General features: G+C 58.8%; 1 protein-coding gene across 3 annotated transcripts in view; it reads right to left on the reverse strand.

Annotated features, from left to right (window-relative positions):
• SMARCA4 (SWI/SNF related BAF chromatin remodeling complex subunit ATPase 4) overlaps positions 1-18,901 on the reverse strand; it is a 75,862-nt gene that overhangs the window by 24,285 nt on the left and 32,676 nt on the right. For 2 of the 3 annotated variants that reach the window (XM_077767917.1, XM_077767916.1), the window contains exons 17-28: positions 18,137-18,203; positions 17,082-17,192; positions 15,394-15,636; positions 13,230-13,343; positions 12,494-12,601; positions 11,322-11,408; positions 10,263-10,309; positions 8,994-9,160; positions 6,688-6,851; positions 4,277-4,504; positions 3,617-3,694; positions 2,742-2,960 (exon numbers count right to left, since the gene is read on the reverse strand). In XM_077767917.1, coding sequence (XP_077624043.1) covers positions 2,742-2,960; positions 3,617-3,694; positions 4,277-4,504; positions 6,688-6,851; positions 8,994-9,160; positions 10,263-10,309; positions 11,322-11,408; positions 12,494-12,601; positions 13,230-13,343; positions 15,394-15,636; positions 17,082-17,192; positions 18,137-18,203 — 1,633 coding nt within the window. Of the gene's footprint in view, positions 1-2,741; positions 2,961-3,616; positions 3,695-3,928; positions 4,028-4,276; positions 4,505-6,687; positions 6,852-8,993; positions 9,161-10,262; positions 10,310-11,321; positions 11,409-12,493; positions 12,602-13,229; positions 13,344-15,393; positions 15,637-17,081; positions 17,193-18,136; positions 18,204-18,901 lie in introns of all 3 variants that reach the window. The other variant, XM_077767915.1, reaches the window with a different exon arrangement.

Genomic DNA, 18,901 nt, shown 5'->3' on the forward strand with positions numbered 1-18,901 from the left:
GGTCACTGTTGCAGCCACCCTAGGGAGATAACACTAGGGTCTCTGGTCCTGAGGCCCAGACACGCAGGTCAGAGGGCACGAGCCAGCAACATTCTGAAGAGTTTTGGTGCACGTGGCACCAGAGCGGCTGCCGGAAAGGTGGGCCGGCTACAGGGCCAGCACTGAGAAAAGGGAGTACGTGTTTTGGGCAAATGCCTTTTCTGTTGTTTCATTCATGCAAATTCTTAACGGGGACGACATACAAACAGGCACACGCTCTACAGGGAAAGGACCTTCCCAACAAATGGGGCCGAACAACTGGCCGGCCTCTTGTAAGAAAATGGAGTTGGACCCCCCACACACCCTAAACAAGAACTGCTCGGAAAGGACCAGGGGCCCCCATGTAAAAGCTGAAACTCTAAAACCCCTTGAAAGAAAACACGCTCCTGAATTTCTCAATGGACCCTCACACACCATCCCGCAGCACAAGCGTCCAGATATGCTGGATGTCGTAAGAATTAGAGACGTTTGTGCTTCAAAGGACGCCATCGAAGAAGTGATAACCCTCGGAAGAGGGGAAAATGCCTGCCGACCACACATCTGATGAAGAGACTCTGGAAGACCTGCAAATGGCCCACAAGCACGTCAGATGTCCCACCCCGTCGGCCACCAGGAAAACGCGCCTAAGACCACAACCAAGTCACCATTTCACGAGCACCGGCGTGGCTGCGATCCAAAGGACAGGTGACAAGTATAGGCGGGGTTATGGAGAAACGGAAACTGTCACACGACGCCCGCGGGAACGTTAAGGGCACGGCCGCTCTGGAAAACAGTCTGGCGGCTCCTTGAAAGACGAAACACGACACCCTCACGCGACTCAGCGATCCTATTTCCAGGCCACCACGTGAGAAAAGTCACAGCATACTTCCTCACAAGGTCTCGTCCACCCAACATTCACAGCAGTGCTGGGCACAGTAGCCAAGGGGTGGGAAGAGGCCAAGTGTCTACACGAACAAAGACGTTACCAGCGTGCGGTCTGTCTGTCCAACAGAACCCTGGTCGGCCTGGGAAAGGAACGACACTTGTTGCCACACGGATAAACCTTGGAAAGAGTCTGCAGGCAGGAAGAGGCCAGAGGCCAAATGCTAGCACATCGCTCCATTGATACGAAACGTCTGGAGCCAGAGCTAGTGGGAGTAAAGGGACAGGAGGGCAGCTGGAGAGGATGGGGCTTCTTTCCGAGGTGACAAGAATGCTCTAAAGCTGACCTGTGGTGACCACTACGCAAGTCTGAATATACAGAACTGCTTAACCGCACAACTTGAGTGAGTGAGCTTAGTGGTATATGAATTCTACTCCCAGAAAGAAAAAAAAAAAAGGGCACCTGTGTAGCTCAGTTGGTTAAGCGTCCGACTGACTTTCGCTTNCGCCTGGATGGCTCAGTCGGTTAAGCATCCGACTTCGGCTCAGATCATGATCCCATAGTTCATGGGTTTGAGCCCTGCGTTGGGCTCTGTGCTGACAGCTCAGAGCCTGGAGCCTGTTTCAGATTCTGTGTCTCCCTCTCTCTCTGACCCTCCCCTGCTCACGCTGTCTCTCACTCAGAAATAAAAACATTAAAAAAAAAAAAAGTTGAAAAAAAAATGGGGGGAAAAAACCCCCAGAACATCACTAGCATACAGACAACTGTTTTTTAAAGGATACCCATGTCTCAAAAGCACAGGACCATGGGAGCCGTACAGGTCTGTGTTTAGGCCTATGTACCATCAACTGGGGTTCTCTTCTTGTCCCTGAAGCTCGGGGCTGACGGGTGAGGAGCGGAACAAGCTGTCTGCCCCTCCCCCGAGGGTCCCCTGGCTCACCGGCCTGTTTCAGGGGGCCCCGCTTGAGCACAGCTCAGTAGGCAAGCTCGCTAGTCTGGGCGGTTCTGAGCTTCCAGGATGGGGCCACGGCCGCCAGATCTCATGGGCTGAGGAGGTGCTGGGGCCGCAGTTCATCAGGAGGAGCCCCGGGGAGTGTGACTAGAGGCTTGGGAAGGCAGCAGCGCTCATCCCGGGCTGTGCCAATCAGCGGGGCGGCCCGGAACGCCCCCACCTGCCTTCCTGGACGGTGTTGCTTCACGTACATTTTTTCCAAACTCCCTGGCTGGATTCCCAGCCATCACTTCTGCACTCAGAGCCCCGAGCCTGGGGAGAGGCTTGAAGTGTCACAACTCCAGAGATGCTACCTGTGTTGGCACGGTGGGCCCACCAAACCCCTGCGGCCCTGATTCAGCCACCTACGCCTGCTGCTGCCAGGGCCCAGGTGCGTCTGCTGGGAGCCACGGTCGTGTTACTCGTGAGCAGCTGCAATGCTGGGCCTGGGTAGGAACCTGCTTTCTCCCCACACCGCACCTGGTGGAGTCTAGTTCTGGAAGGCGACATGCCCGACATGAGGTTGTCTGATCCCAGCTGGCACTCCCTACCACGTGGTGGGGCAATTCGATCACTAACTCATCACTGTGTCCCCCCGACAGGTGCCCAAGAGACCACACTGCGCTGAGGCCAGGTGTTCCTAGTGGGGAGTTTGGAGCTGCCTGGGGCCACGTGGACACCGTCTACTGTGTGGGTCCAGAGGAACCGAACGAGCTGACACCACGTCAGAGGTATCACGGTCACTAACAAAAACCAGGAAGGGCCGTAAGGGAGCCCACTCAGGTTCCGGATGAGGCCCAGGGTCTGCCAGCTGGCCTCTACCCACCGCCGGCCCTCTCTGGCATGTACCTTGAGCCACTGCTTCTCAGTCAGCGAGTCGCTGTAGTCCACCTCCTTGCGGTGGCGGGAGCCTCGGCCGAACATTTTCTCCTCTTCCTCTTCGCAGGTCAGCCGCTCCACCTCGGCATCGTCCTTGATGATCCACGAGGGGAGCTCGTCCTCCTCCATCAGGCGCGGCTTCCGCTTGGGGTTTCGAGCCTCCTCGCGCCTGCGGTCCAGGTCCATACGCTGCGGGGGGAGCGGGGCAGGGGGCAGAAGGAGAGAGGAGTGAGCACGGGAGATCCGGGCACATACGACAGCCATGTGGCAAGGGGAGGCCTCTCTGCTTCGGAGGCCGATGCTGCAAGGCAGCTGAACACAAGCTCTGGGGTTGGCAATGGCCAGGCCGGCCCGGCGGCTCTTGCTGGGAGCTCCCCCTCAGGGCAGAGAATTCCAGAAGAGACGGCAAGGTCGCAGAAGAGAGGCCGAGGGCCCACATTCTGATTCTGCGCTGACTAGTGCTTTCTACCCAGGACTCAGGGGTACCTGTGACCGACCACTGGCCGGGGACAGTGTCAATTCCCTCTAAAAGGGGACCTCAAGGACAAAGGACTCGGGGGGACAGGCACTCTGCAGGACCGAGGATCACAAAAAGGACACTGTGTGTGTGTGTGTGTGTGCGCGCACGCGCGTGCATGTCCCACCACTGCTGTAACGCTCCTCAGAGGCCACGGAAGAAAGCTGGGTCACTCAGGAGGCAGTGTGGAGCCACCCCGAGAAACACCCCCGGCTCTGTCACCCGTCACGGACGCCACTGTTGCTGGGGTGATGTGTCCTATCTGATGTTGACAGGGTGGGGCGCGTGAAGCCGCAGAGCACCCCTCTGGCCCCTGCACGGCGCTTACCATGAACAGGTCAAACTCCTCCTCGTGCCGGGCAATCATCTGGTTCACCGTCTCGTCGTCGGGCACCTCGTCTTCTTCCTAGAAGGTGGCACACGTTTAGTTCGAGTGCGGAGAGGCCGGGCTGGGCGGCGGCAGGCCACGGGCAACGAGCTGGCGGTCCCGGTCCGGCTGCGGTGGATGGGGACCCACGCGGCAGCGAGAGGCACACACGCACACGCACACGCACGCTCCGTGGGGGCAGGGCCCTTGCTGGCCGTCTCGGCCGGGAAGCCGAGGACCGGATGGGCGTGGAGACTGAACTACCCCTCTCACCTTTAGAGGTGGCTCCTCCAGGTCGGGGTTGACGCCCGCTGGCGGAGGGGCAGTGTGGGCGAAGCTGGCACTGCCGCTGCCCGTGCTGCAGTGTCTGCTCTGTGGATAGATAGAGGACTTCAGGCTCCAGGGCTGTCAATCCGGCGCCTTTCACCAGTAGTTCAAAAAAAAAACCACTTCAAAGAAAAAGCAAGTACTCATCCTCTTTCCTTTCAGCCCACACTCCCTTTACTCCAAAGGGATGCAAAAAAAATAAGAGTGCAAAAAAGGTAAAAAAACAAAAATGAAAGCCGCTCATGCGTCCACCACTCACGCCGGGGAGGGGGTCGGGGCCGGCGCTGCCCTCACCTCGTCCTGCTCCTCGTGCTCGAGGATGGCCTGCAGGAAGGCGCGCCTCTCGTGGCTGGAGGACTTCTGGTCAAACATGCCGGCCTGGATCACCTTCTGGTCGACATTGAGCTTGTATTTGGCCGCGGCCAGAATCTTCTCCTCCACGCTGTTGACCGTGCAGAGACGGAGCACTCGCACCTCGTTCTGCTGCCCAATGCGGTGGGCGCGGTCCTGGGCTTGCAGGTCCTAGAGGGAGAGGCACAGGTCAGTCCCAACGCAGCTGCACCCGGTTTTAAGAGGAAGTCAACCTTACGGCGGCATCGGGAAAGGTGTGCTAGTTATCGCGCGCCTGCCTCCCCCCCAGCCCCCCACTGGCTCCGCCAGCTGGGAGGCCGGGCCGGGATGATGTCACCCCGGGACCGTCCCTACACACCTTCCTGGGGTTCTACAGGTTTTTGAGCAGAAAGTGCAAATTGGAGGACAAGTCCTGGGTGGTTACGTTCCCAAGCAGCGCATGTCACGGCTGACAGAGGACCCCTCACCTACCGCGCGCGGGAGGGCCCTGTGCATGGTGTGGCCATATACGCTAAGGACACCGTGCACGGGATGGGGCCGAGGCCGGACAGCATCTTGGCAGTGCCCGGTTTGGTTACGGGCCCCACTACTTCCTTTTTGTGCAGTCCAGGCCGAGGCCCAGTCTCTCTGAGCCTCGGGACTCACTGTGCGGACACGGGCCCTTCTCCTGGCTGTCGTGTGGGGAGAGGGGCTAAACGGCATTGGGCACTCGGCCTGGAGTGTGCTGCACGGTGAAGCTCTCTCTGANCCCAGGCCGAGGCCCAGTCTCTCTGAGCCTCGGGAATTCACTGTGCGGACACGGGCCCTTCTCCTGGCTGTCGTGTGGAGAGAGGGGCTAAACGGCATTGGGCACTCGGCCTGGAGTGTGCTGCACGGTGAAGCTCTCTCTGATCAAGTGGCAGCCGTGGCTGCCATCACTACCTCTACCATCACCCCGGCCACAAATCAGGCGGGTGCCCCTGAGGCCCTGCTTCTGGGCCAGGAGCGATGTAGGCCTACGCTCAAGAGTCACACCCCATGGGGTCGGCAGAGGCCATGCCTGTAGGGGGGCGGGGGGAGGAGCGCGGGGACAGGAATGCCCCTGGCTTGGCTGGCATGCTTCCCGGAAGGGTAAGCACTGGATAATGTGCCCTAGGCCCCGTAGGAAGTTTAGTGGCTTCTGATGCCCTTAGTGTGGCAGAGGACAGGGCTCCAGGGGGACCTTGGCCCACTGTCTGCCCGCTGATGGGGCACCTCTCAGGAAACTGGCTGGTCGCTGAGGAGGTCTTGGGGAGAAGCAGGCCCCAGGCTGTGGATAGGAAGGGTAACCAGCCAGAGCACCTGCCCCTCAGAGAGGCTATAATTCCCACACGGCTGCCTGGTGCCCCAGGAGCGGAGAAGGACATAACCCTGCTAGGGGGAGACAGACCCATGGCAGCCACTGCGGCACAGGTGAACAGGACATAGAGAGGTCATGGCCATGGGCCAAGCAATCCCACCTCTGAGGGTGGACGGCCCAGTGAGTCTTTGTACAAATACTCCATGAGAGGGACAGCAGGGCTCCCTAGGTGGTCTCACAAACAAACCCCAGACACGTGTGGAGTGCAGTCTGAGTAAAGTGTCAGGGCTGCCCGGACACCCGGCAGCTGCGGAAACGGCAGTGTGGCCCCCAGTGTGCCGGCCAGAGAGGAGCAGCACACCAGCCCTTACATATTACGGGGGAGAACACGTGCCCAAACACGCTGTGCGTGGGTCAGAACCGAGCACGCGTGTGTGCCTGGGCACGTGCCAGCGCATGCTCAGAGAGCGAGGTGGGTGGGAGGGAATCGGATTGCTACGCTGCTCCGGGTTATCGACACCTGCGTTAAAAAAAAAAACGATCATTTTATAAGGAAACCCTGGGGAAAGGCAAAATCCACTGTATCTGTAACATCCCGTTTCTCTGTAGCTGGTGGCCTGGAGCCCAGGAGAGGGCAGGTGGGTAGGAAAGGAAGGGCGGCAGTGTACACATGGGCCCCGAGCGTTTTTAGAAGCACAACTGTGTGAGAGCGAATACAGAATGTGGCCTGGAAGGCTTACGTCACTGAAGAAGCAAAAGGTGAGAGGATTGGAACATTTTCTGCTTTCTTTACATAATTCCATAAATTCGGGAACTTTTTGTATCGTAATGATGTTTTTTCCAAAAATCAAAGAAATATCTACGTTTTGAGGAACAGAGCAAAATACTCTAAGCTTCTGTTCAAAGGCCTCAGGAGCCGTGGGGGCCATGCCACTGGCTCTGGAAGAACCCCAAGGAGGCCGCAGCCACTCGTACCGGGCAGTGTCTCTGTGCAGGCTCAAGTCCCCTCCCCACTGGGGCACCAGCCCACTCTTACCTGGTGAGGGTTCCAGTCACTGTCAAAAATGATCACAGTGTCGGCCGACTGGAGGTTCAGCCCGAGCCCCCCGGCCCGGGTGCTGAGCAGGAAGATGAAGTACTCGGAGCCCGGCTCGTTGAAGGTTTTCAGCAGCATGCCCCGGTCCTCCGCTTTCGTCGTTCCTGCAGGGCGTGGGGAGAGTGCGGTCAGTGGTGGGGAGGGATCATGCGAGGAAGGGGGTGACGGAGGAGACAGGGAGAGACGCCTGCCTCTGAGTGTGGGGATGGTGCCCGCGTGTGTCCCACAGAGGCCTCCTGGGTCAGCACCAGGATTGCTCATCACAAATGCGCCAGCTGTGATGAGCGAGAAATTCGCGTTCACAGGGACGCTAGCTAACGCCACTCCTCCCACCTGGGGAGATGAACGAGAGCCCCAATGGGCTGCTGGGTCATCTGGGAGTAAAACGAGCCCAGTGTGAGCACTGAACAGGGCGGGTGCTGGAGCAGAGCCTGGAACGTGTGATTGGCCAACGGCTGGTGCCTCGGTCACACTGCAAGGGGGGCTTCTCTGGTCACAAGGAGACTCTGCTAAAGGCAAGCACATGGGGGCCTCTAACAGGGACTCTTCCCTGCAGGCAGGGAGGGCTTCCCCTCTTCACAGAGTCACAAGGACTCCCGTGTGACCAGCCAGGACACGATCTTCAGCACCGTGAACATCAGAGGGGCACCGAAACTGCCCAGCCTGCTGCCAGCTCAGAGCAAAGGTGCCTGTGGCAAAATCAGGAGTCATTCTTGGTGATGAAATGAAAATTCAAGGCTTCCAGCCACTCGCCTACACATCATGACACAGGGCACGGAGGCCCGATGCCCACAGAAGCCTGGGCTCCAGACGTGTCCCCAGCTGCCCCCTTGCCGGGGACATGCGAAGCCTGGAGCAAGGAAGGGGCAGGCCCCATGCAAGGGCCCCCCTGCACCCTCGCTCTCACTGCTGACGGTGGAAGGTTCCATCTCACAGTTGCTGAGCCCCTGCCTTTTATCTGTTCTTTGCCAGGGTTTCTGCCTGTGACCACGTGGGTGCTCTGCAGTTGTGGCTGAGCCGACAAAAGTCCTCTCCTAACCAATGGGGAAGGAAAGAAACGGGGTAAATGAAAGATGCTGTGGCGGGTAGGAATATGCTCTGTACCTACAGGCCCTTCTCTGAGGGTTGATACCGCGACACAGACAGGGACCAGGACCCACAAAGGCCTGGCCCCTGAAGGATGGGAGAGGAGGCTGGAAAGGCCGGCCGGCCCGTTGGCAGGGGCACTGGGAGACACGCTGTCATTTGTTTGTAAAGCCCCGGACGGAAGTCCGAGACCAGGCTAGGCGTGGGAGCGGGGAGGACAGAGACCCACAGGTGAAATGTCAGCGACCACAGGTCTGCGGTCTGGGAAACCACAGTTCCACCAGATGCATGGCTGTCAGGAAGACGCACCTGGCAGTGAGCTTCAATCAAAGCTCTGAGCAGCCGTGGGAAAGCAGCAGCCTGCCTAACGGCGTTCACCCCAGCGGCTCCCCACGCCCACCGTTCTAAGGAGCCCGAGCACTCATGTGGTCACACGGAGCCCGGGGCCTTCCTGGCCAGCTGACAAGCGTCGGACCTTACGCCCAGCACGCTGTGACCATCTCACTGAGCACCCACCCCTCTGGAGCTCCCGTGGGCTGGGACAAAGGCCATGAGAGCACGAGGGTCACAGCCAAGCACTGTTCCCAGGAAAGCCTGCTGTCACCCTGCATCCCAGTGTCCCTCTCTCCGTCACCCACCACCCCCGGTGCACGTGGCTCGCAGCGACCTAATGAGAGCCAGCCTCTCGACCTCTGCTGGGGACCACTGAGCACTTTGCTGAGAGAGCGTTTGGGGAGCCCGGCCAGAACACCTGAGCGTAAAGCCAAGATGGAGGACTGAGGAGCCAGGAGCCTGAGAACAGCCCATCAGTATCTTCTATATGCCTGGGTCCAGCAAGCTTCAGCCTTGTTTACTTCCTCCGCAGGCCCATGGGATCTAGATTTTTGCCACTTCTAACCAAAACAGGGCTGCTGCCGTAACACCCCGTAACCACCAAACCCAGACTTCTAGTGTGGGGATCAGGAGACCCGTGCTCAGGAGGCCAGGGTGTCAGACCCAGGCTGGCCAATCTCCTAGGCCAGCCAGTCCTGCTCGGTCCTGAAGCTAGACCCAGGCTCTGGGCCCTACCCTGCCTTGTGAGGGACGGGGTGTGGCCAGACACTTTGGAAGGTGCGGGTAACGAGTCCCCTCCACAAACCAACTCTCTTGGTCACACTCACCGTCGAGCCTGAGGTATTTAAAGCCACGATACGCAAAATAATCTTCCATGATCGTCATGAGGGAGGTCATCTGACAGAAGAGCAGCACTTTGTGGTTGGTGGCACGGAGTTTGGGAAGAATCCTATCAAGAAGCTCGAACTTCCCCGAGGCGCGGTACAGGTCCAGCCTGCGCAGTGGAGGGAGCGGGGGAAGGACGCACAGACCGTTAATGATGGCGCTTTGCCGACAGGCATAGGAGATGGCGTCCACCTGCAGGCTGACCTGGGTGCCCGGGTGGGCTGGTCACCACGGTCAAGGGCACAGAAGTGGCTTCCCAGGCAGACCCATTCACCCCGGTGGAGTTTCTGCAAAGCCATTCCAACCTAACTAAAATATGCTCGGGCCAGTCTTGGTCAAGGATGAGCACACGACCGTCATCCAACTCAGACACTTAAGAACGAGAAGAGACGCGACCAGCAACCATGCCGGGACCACAGGAAGCGGAGCCTCCTCCCCATTCCAAGAGAGAAGCTCCGGGAGTGAAGGCTCATGCCGGAGAGTGCCCACACCGCGCCCCATGCAGGTTCAGGGCCAGGGCCGCATCTCTCATTCACCCCAGCCAATAAGCCCCTGGCCTACAGCTGTGCAGACTGAGGCTGGGGGGACAGTGAGACAGGGCTGCTGAAATGCCAGGGCCAGGACTCGAAACCGACTCTGTGAGACCCCGATTATGCGATCTGCCACAAAAGGCACATAGCAAAAGAACGTTTTGATCTCTTATTTGGGGCCTATGTTCTCCAGGGCAGTTTACTCGCCAAGGGAAACAACTGTGGCTTTAGCTCCAAAGAAAAGCTATTTGCAGTGATGTGATCTGGACGTAGAACCCAGGGCCACGCCGGGCCTTAATAAGGCCTGGGCTGGACTTTATCAACAACGCTGGAGAAAGAACCCCTGTGACAAGGTGGGTCACACACCACCTCTCTTCACGCACAGAACGTAGGCTGAGTAGTTAAGAAGGCTGCTGGGGGTGGTGTCCCAGAGCCCGGCTGTGTCACGGTGGGCCCTGGAAGTCAGGGCTGCCTTATAAGGTTAACGGTGGCCTTCTTTCAAGATGTGGAGGACTTCTAGTCCCTTCTTCGAGTCTGTCTACACTTTCTAAATTTTCTGCCACCAACATGGGTGCCTCTGAAATTGGACACAGCTCTTGAGAGTGATAAAGCCAACCACAGAAGTGCCAAAGACATGCACGAGGCCCGCGTGCCCACCCCCTTCACTGGGGAGCTTCTCACCCTTGCACGATGCCACCGGTAAACCCCAAGTGCTCGGAGAAGGACTCCTGCAACAGAAGGAGAGACAGGTGAGGGCCAGGCAGGAAGGGACCCCATGGCCCGACACCACCGAGCCTCACACTATTGCACAGACATCTCTCACAGTGGCTCTGAAGCCACACACAGACGCCGCACACGCTGCTTTCCCATCCCACTAACATCCCTTCCCTCAAGCTCCTCCAAAGAAAAGCAAGTCACAGGACAACACTGTTAACCACCAAAACGGGTGTCTCGGACCATCCTCGGAGTGGAGAAATGGAATCTCAGGGGCATCAGGGGGTTTGCAAAGACCCCGAGACTTTACGCCAAAAAGCATGGATATACGTGTGCAATTCAGAAGCAAAAATCCAGACTTTTAAAGGGTACCGTAGCCCAAAAAAGTTCTGACCCAGAGACTTCAGGACAAGGGAGGCTGCTCTCGAAGCTCCAGACAGGAATGGCCCCCGACCACGTCACTGGGTGGGAGAAGCTAGTATGTCACCCAGCAGAGGCCGAGGGACGCCACCAGGGTTCATTGGGAAAATAACCACAAAGAGTCTCTGAATGCTTTCCATGGCTATCTGGGGTTAGGCTTTCTAGAGCTTTCATTTCTATCACAGATTTTCCTACGTTGTTTGGAATCTTTATAATAAGCACTCACACGCGGAAAATCAATAGCAAGACAATGTACAGGTATTACCCACTTTGAGTATTATAAAGTATCTTTTAAAAAGCTGTCAGGGAGGGGCGCCTGGGGGGCTCAGTCGGTTCAGAGTCCAACTTCTGCTCAGGTCATGACCTCCGGTTCGTGATTTGAGCCCCGCGTCAGGCTCTGTGCTGACAGCCTTGAGCCTGCTTTGGATTCTGTGTCTCCCTCCCTTTCTGCCCCTTCGCCTGCTCACACTCTGTCTCTTTCTCAACAATAAACAAACATTTAAAAAAATTTTTTAAAGAAACAAATAAAAAGCCGCCAGGGAGGAAGGGCCTGGCTCTGTGCACGGCCTCAGTGCAGACAGACGTGGCTCCGGGCCGGGGCCTCACCTCGATGTGCTGGAACATGTAGGGGTGGTTGCAGATCTTGCGCAGCTGCATGATGGTGTTCATCAGGGTCTTGGTGCCACCTTTGCCCTGGGAAGGCAGAAGAGAGGCTCCCATGTTAGGTCTTGTCCCCGGGGCAGGACTGCGGGGGTGGGGGCAGGACGGGGACACTCCGGGGAGGGATGGCTCGCGGCGCAGCGGTCAGGAGCAAGGGGCTGGCTCCTGTGGGGGCGTGGAAGGCCCCAAGCCAGCGCTGGGGGAACAGAGACTACCCGGCACGCCGGCTGCCAGGGGCTGGGAGGGACCGGCTGGGACTGGCAGGACAGAAGGGAAGGATGATGGGCAAAGAGCTGAGGCTGAATGACAAACACTCCTCCTGGCTGCGGGCCGTGGGGAGAGGCCCTGAGGGACTGCCGCCAGACGGGCCCTGATGATGTGCGTAGGTCCCCGGCTACAGAGAGAAGGAAGGACGCAGGGACTGGGTGTCTGCTCCAACTGCTCAGGCGAAAAGGGGACCAAAGAAAACATGGAGCAGAAGAAACAGGGAGGGAGGCCAAGCCCGAGGCATCGGGAGCACAATCAAGGCACCTAGGAGGGAATTTCTGTCCTTGTGAGAGGAGCTGGAGCGGGTGGGCTTCCAGAAGGCAGCAGCTCGCCCAGGCCCCTCCTGTGTAAACTTCACTGCACCTGCACTTAATAACAAGGTGAGGGGCTCAGGGGCCAGGGCTGCTAAGCCAGTTCTCTCCCAGCTGGGAAAGGGAGGGTCACCAGAACTAACTCCACCGGGGGTAATTCTAACTAATTCTAACTCCGCTGGGGGTAGCATCAGGCTCCGCCCTGTTGAGCGATGCATCGGTGGCAGGCTAGCATTTCATAAGCAGAGGACATCAGGCAGAGACACACTGGGAGGGTCTTGGGGGGATCCCTGGAAATGGGCCATCGGTCCTTACTGGGTGAGCCCATTCCCACCAGGTAGGACTTAAACCGCAGCTATCTGATGCCCTTCAGTTCACCACCAGATCACCACCAGATCGGGCCTTTAATCTCAACGGTAAACTCCAAGGAAGCTGAAGGCTCAGGTGGTGACAGTGTGCTCAAGCCCCAAACACCTGGCTTGTCCCCAACCCACCTGCCTTGGACTTCTGGGTGGGGAAGGGGAGGGGCCCATGGCTAACCTTCTTGTCCTTCTCGGAGCCATCGGTGAGCAGCACCCCCTTGGCCTGCATGTGCCGGTAGAGCACACGCTGGAGCGCAGACATGTCACACTTGATGACGTATTCCACCTGCAGGGGACACACATCGCCAGTCAGGACTGAGAGTGTGTGAGCCTAACGCCCAGCCTGAGCCCATCGCTGGCCGCTGAGCCTCTCAGAGATGACCTGGGCCCCAGGACACATGCCCAGATGAGGGCATGAGGGGTGATGGTGAGGAGTCCCCACAGCTGGGGAACAAGGAGAGACAGGCTGTGGTGGGTGCAGCTGGACAGAGACACACAGACGGGACATGCTGGCCCGGAAGGGGCAACTTGGCCACTTTCCTGAAGCTTCTCTCCAGCCCACCAGGAACCCAAGGGCAAGTGCTGCATGTCCTGCTGGGGGGAAGGGAGGGGGTCTATGGGGGCAGCAGGGGGACTGGGACCCCGAGCAAGAAGCCAGAGCCATCCTGTGGTGTGAGCGGGGTCACGAGCAGCCCAATGGGACAGGACCCGCCCAGGCCGCTGGTCCACACCCACCTCCGCCCGGCAGACCCAGCGCGTGTGAGTGAATGGCTGTCCTCACAGTGCATGGACACTACAATGCCAAAGCCAGACCAGGGCCATGGTCACCGGAGCGCCACCCGACCAGGCCTAGGCCGGAGAGCCCCTGGCACGACGCTGCACCGTGGCTTCGTCCACTCAAAACCATCCGTTACCTTCTCAGGCAGCTGGGCCTCAACTTCCTTCTTGAGCCGCCGGAGCAGGAAGGGCCGCAGCACTTTGTGGAGGCGGCGGATGATGAGAATGGTCTCCTCCTCATTCAGGTCCACCTGGCGCCGCCGTGACACAAGCAAACCTAGGTTACCTCCGTAGGGGAGGGGGGGCGGCGCGGGGGAGGGGGATGCGCAGGGCCACCTGGAGTCACCTCGCCCTCAGCGCCTGTATCAGGCTGCCTCACACTTTGGTGGGTTGCTGGGGCACCGCCCTCCTTTAGAAAACTCAAAGGACCTGGAACCTTCCAAGGAGTTCTTAGGGTGTGGAAACCAAAGTTCCAGGAAATCGCACCCCACAGACGTTACTAGGGAAAGAAACAGCACACCAGGCTGCTCCCCCACAAGCAGTAGATACTCGTGTGTCTGGAGACCCGCCAACACCGCCACAGGAAAGTGGGGCAGAACCACGTTCACAGAACATTTGGTGTAAAACGAATGGTCCTCATGGAGGGCTCTGTCGCTGCGAGCCCTGAATCCTCTCTCACTTCAGCCTGGCGGGGACGGGGGGAAAGAAACGCTGCTCTCCCACGGTGTCTGCTATGCTGCTAACGAGTTCAACTTTTAAAAATTAAGGGGTGCCTGGGGGGCTCAGTCGGTTAAGCGCCTGACTTTGGCTCAGGTCATGATCTCAAGATTTGTGAGTTCAAGCCCCGCGTCAGGATCTAATGAGAGCTCAGAGCCTGGAGCCTGTTTCGGATTCTGTGTCTCCTCTCTCTGCCCCCTACCTGGCTCGCTCTCTGTCTCACTTTGTCTCTCAAAAATAAATAAATGTTAAAATAAAATTTTTTTAAAAACGCACCTGGGTGGTTCAGTGGGTTAAGTGTCTGACTTCAACCTAGTTCATGATCTCATAACTCGTGAGTTTGAGTCCCACATCGGGCTCTGTGCTGACAGCTCAGAGCCTGGAGCCTGCTTTGGATTCTGTGTCTCCTTCTCTGCTCTTCCCCACTTGTGCGCGAGCACACTCTCTCTCAAAAGTAATAAATAAACGTTAAAAAAATTAAAAATAAAAAAAATAAGAGTCAAATAGACCAGGCTTAACGTTATCTTCCTTGGGCCCCCTGATAACTTCATGGTGCAGTTCTAGAACTCTGGCTAACCTTGAAAATAAATGAAAGAAGAGCCACATGCTTGGAATGAGGGTCCTGGGAGTCTGAAAACTGGGGGCTCGCCCTGGAAAAGCCACACTCTCTCCTTCAGAAGGGCTTCTGTCTCAACTGGCACCTGGGAGAGGGGGGCCTCGTGGATGACAGTAAGGTGGCCCCAGGTGACCTCGACCTGCCCACAGAGACCCTCATGACTGACGACTGGGAACTAGCTGGCCGGGCCACATACACCCGTGGCCCCGGGGGAGCCTGGCCCCAGCGGGGCAGTGACGCTCCTCCTTAACGTCCAATCTCTGCAACTGTGCCCCATTCCTCGGTCCCCACGGTCTAGCCTGCAGCCTCATTCAACAGAAAACATGACCCACCCGTAAGCCCCCTCAGGCCCCAATGGCACAGGAAGCCTGCCCCGGGAGCCAGCGTGGAGGCCTCATCAGGCAGTGAAGACCTGGACCCTGGGCCCCAGGTCTGGTTTTCAGGTTGACGATGTCATCCCCAGCCACATGGATGTCAAGAGATGTTAATCACAGCACTTGTTAAAAACAAAATATACAGAATCTGACCGTGCTGCCTCTCTAACTAGAATCTTCTGAGCCTGCTGCTACCCTTGGGGTGAAATCTGAACTCTCTAGAGGGACCAAGAGGACCCTCGGGACCTCCAGCTGTACCTGCCAGCGCCGCAGCTACATCACGGCCCTATGACTCGCTGTCCCCTCCCTGGACCCGAGGCTCGGCCAGGGAAGCCCAAGAGACTCCCCGGGGTTCACTCGCACGATCTCCACCCTTCAGGCTTGGCACCAGGGCTGCTCTGCTCCACAGGCCTCCCGCCCTGGCATCCTGCTCAGGCCTGGCCCGCTGTGGCGGGCACTCAGCAGACCCCTGAGAGAAGCCAGCCGAGCCTGGGACCATGTGCTCGGGCAAAGTTCCCCTGCGGAAGGCCCACGAGCACGGCCGCCCTCCCCGCCTCACCCACACCCGGCACGGGGCCGGCCACGCACACACACCTTTTCCCCAGTCATGGCAAAGGGCGCGTTGAACCACTGCTCGAAAGTGCTGCAGCTCTTGAAGATGGTGGGCAGCAGGAAGTTGAGGAGCGCCCAGAGCTCGGGCAGCTTGTTCTGCAGCGGCGTGCCCGTCAGCAGCAGGCGGCGCGGGGCCACGTAGTGCGTGTTGAGGACCTGCGTCAGCTTGCAGTGGTGGTTCTTCATGCGGTGGCCTTCGTCGACAATCATGTACTTCCAACGGATCTGCGGGCCCCAGAGCAGGCAGTTAGGGGTAGGGGCCGCAGCCGGGTCGCCCTGAGCCTGGCACGACTCCCCCAGCCCTTAGGCAGGTCTCCAGCCAGAACGGCAGGTTTAGGTGAAGAACAGGGGCAGAACCAGGTCCCCTGACAAGCAATAGCCACACGACACAACCTTCACGAAGCAGGCGGTACAGACACACAGGGAGACGTGCCTGTGACCCGCTGCTGGGTGCACAACGCACCTTGCAGAAAAGTACTCTGGTTTCCCCCCAAATCACAGATGCTTGTATGTAGCACAGAATCTACTCCAAATAACACACCCCGCGCTGATTAGAGGGCCCTGGGCTGGGGGTCGACAGGGACGTGGCTCAGAAGCTGGTACATTTTCCAACCACCAGGCTGTGCCTCTCAGGGCGGTACTTGCACAAATAAGTTCAGAATGTGGGCTCCGAGGGGCTGGGCTGTGCCCAGAGCCTGCTGGTGACCACGGGCCCAGGAGACATGGGCTCGATGTCCGGCCTCAGGGTGAGCATGAGTCTGCAGGACACCGTGATGAGTCTCCCAAGTGCTCCCTGCTTCAGCGACCCCTCCCATGGACACAGTGACGCCTTAGAGAGGCGTGTGTCAGCCGCCGACTGCACAGGGCAGAGCTGACCCGGGCAAGGCCTCCAGAGGAGTCCCCGTCACGTGGCCTTGACACCCATTAATGCTGCTGTCAGGTAAGGATTTTCAGAGCCTCGTTCTCGGGCCTGGGATGGGCCAGGCTCTGCACCGAGGTGGAAGGGGTGGCCTGCCCACAGGTGCAAGGGGAAGAGCCTACTCACGGGACCCCAATTCCCTAGTCTACACGCCGGGGATGGATACAAAGCACCCCGAGTCGTCACAATGACTAAGCCCCTAGAGGTGACTCGGAAACACCTCCATCCCTGGGTCAAAATCTCGACCCCTCGACCTAACCTGTGCTAGATGGCTGGTGGTCAGAACACACGCATCATCTTTCCTCCAAACCAGGAAAAATGAGCTCCCTGCAGGCGAGGGACCATGCCTGCTTCACACGTGGGTCAAGGTATGGTCTCAGTGACGCACTGCCGGCCTGCCTACAGCTGCCGTCACGACAGGGTCCCTCAAGAGGCTCCTAACAACCCCCAGCAAACGTGTGCCCACCCAGCAGCCCAAGGCCGACGGAACACGAGTCCTCAGCCCTGAATGCCATGGTGGGAGTGGCACAGCCACCAGGGATGGAGGGCCACGGCCACCTGACTCAGGCAGAGACAAAGGCCGGCCTCACCATCACCCTGCCAGGCTCACTGAAGACAGGGTTGGCGGGCCGTACGGGAAGATGCTCTCTGGAGCCGGTCTGTATGACACACGTGTGACACCCCTGGATCGGGTGCTCCCTGACATCACGTGGCTGCCTGGGGTGTGGTGTGCTTTACACAAGGACACTACCTTTGCGAGGATGTGCTTGTCCTTAATGATGTACTCGTAAGTCGTCAGCAAAACGTTGAACTTGCCACTTCGGAGCTGCGGGACGAAAGCACGCCTGGCTGCCGGAGAGCCCTGTGAGGGAGAGAAGGCACGCACACCTCAGCCTCCTGGGGACCTGGCGGCTGCCACCTGGCCCNGCACTGCAGGGGAGGGGGGCTACTGCCATGGAGAGGCGCCAGGGGCGCTGCCGGGCCTGTCCTCCAACCTGCCGCCTACACTACACCTGCTCCTGGCTCAGGGCCGATCAGCCCCCTCCTCTTCCCTGGCCCCCCGGCTGGAAACCAGGGCCTCGGCCTCCGGGCCTGCCCTGGCTGTGCGGGTGCCCTGAGCACGTGTAGTTCCGGCTTGTCCGCAGTGAGCAAACCTGCCCTGACCCTCCCCAGCTCCAAACTCCTGACCCTTGTGTCCTGGGCGCCTGGATGCAGACACGGTGCGTTCTCCAGGCTCACAGTCCAGGCTGACTGAGCTTTGTGGGGTCCCATGAGCTCTCGCGAGCAGAACTATTCTTAGCTCTTTAAAAGCACCACATTCTCCCTCTCGGTGTCAGGACCCCTCCTCCGCGTCACGCGGCCCAGAGCCTCCCAGCACAGGGTGAGGAGCCCGACAGCCAGGGCCACAGGCGGCTCTGCCACTACAGGGCTGCGGGACGGCTGTCCTCTCTGTTCGGCTGCCCCGCTAAGAGGCACAACAACAGAGTCCCTTCCTCACGGGGTGAACAAGCCCCACGTCCCACAGATCACAGTACTCTCAAGTCGTCCTACGTGAATGGGTTGTAACCAAAGCTCGGGTGACAAGAACATCGTCCAGTGAACGCACTGACGTCACCAGATGCCACGAGTTGAGTCCACAGCATCACTTAAAAAAGCACCACTCTCAAAAGCATGATCCCAACCCTTCACGAATAGCACAATCCCACATGTAGAGCCCAGGAAAACGTGGGCGTGTGCACCCTACGAGTGACGCAAGCGGACTTGTCACCCCCCCACCCCCGTCCATCTCTTCAGGTTGTGACGTACCTTGTAGGACACCTTCACCACGGAGGGGGCCCACTTGTCAAATTCGTATGCCCAGTTTGACAATGTGCTGACAGAAATAAAGAAGGGACAGTCAGGTGCTAATTCATTCATCAACAGCTCCTGTCTAAGCTAATGTTCACGGGGGCATGAGGCCAACTTGGCCATGACACTCAGGGCCGGCTGAGTAACCGAGTGCATGGGGGAGGGAGGGATGATGCACTGGGGAGGCGGAGCCTGGAGCGGCCCTGGGCTGGAGGCGGGTGGCTATGGAAGCAGTCCTGTCGCTGCTGTGGGGCCCCAGGACCCCGTGAGGACGCGCACCTCGTGAGCCGGCTCCCAGGAAAACTGCAGCCCCGCAGTGGCTCGTCTCAGGCTCAGAGCCGTGGAGAGTGTGCTGGGGACACCAGCCAGCACGGGAGACACACAAGTGCTCGGTGGCACCTTGAAATGAAAATGGCGGCCCCTGCAGGCTCCTGCCCCGCGGGAGACGGCGGAGGTGGGGAGAGCGTGCCGGCCTCGGGTGGAGGGCTGGGGGGCTGCATGTGGGGCAGTAGCACGAACCCCGTCTGCCCCTCCATGGGAGAAGCAAGGCCAGGAAGCGCGGGGAGAGAGAGGAAGCGGCCGTGAGCAGGCATGGGGGTGGGTGGAGGGTGGATGAGGAGGAACAATTCACCCGGGACTGTGAGACAGACTCGAGAGGGTGAGGACAACATTAAAGCCAAGTTCACAGGCGGTAGGTTCCCTGGGAAACACTGGGATATACAG

The sequence above is a fragment of the Crocuta crocuta genome, unplaced genomic scaffold, assembly GCF_008692635.1.
Source record: "Crocuta crocuta isolate KB4526 unplaced genomic scaffold, BGI_CrCroc_1.0 scaffold115, whole genome shotgun sequence".
In the NCBI taxonomy this organism is placed as follows: domain Eukaryota; kingdom Metazoa; phylum Chordata; class Mammalia; order Carnivora; family Hyaenidae; genus Crocuta; species Crocuta crocuta.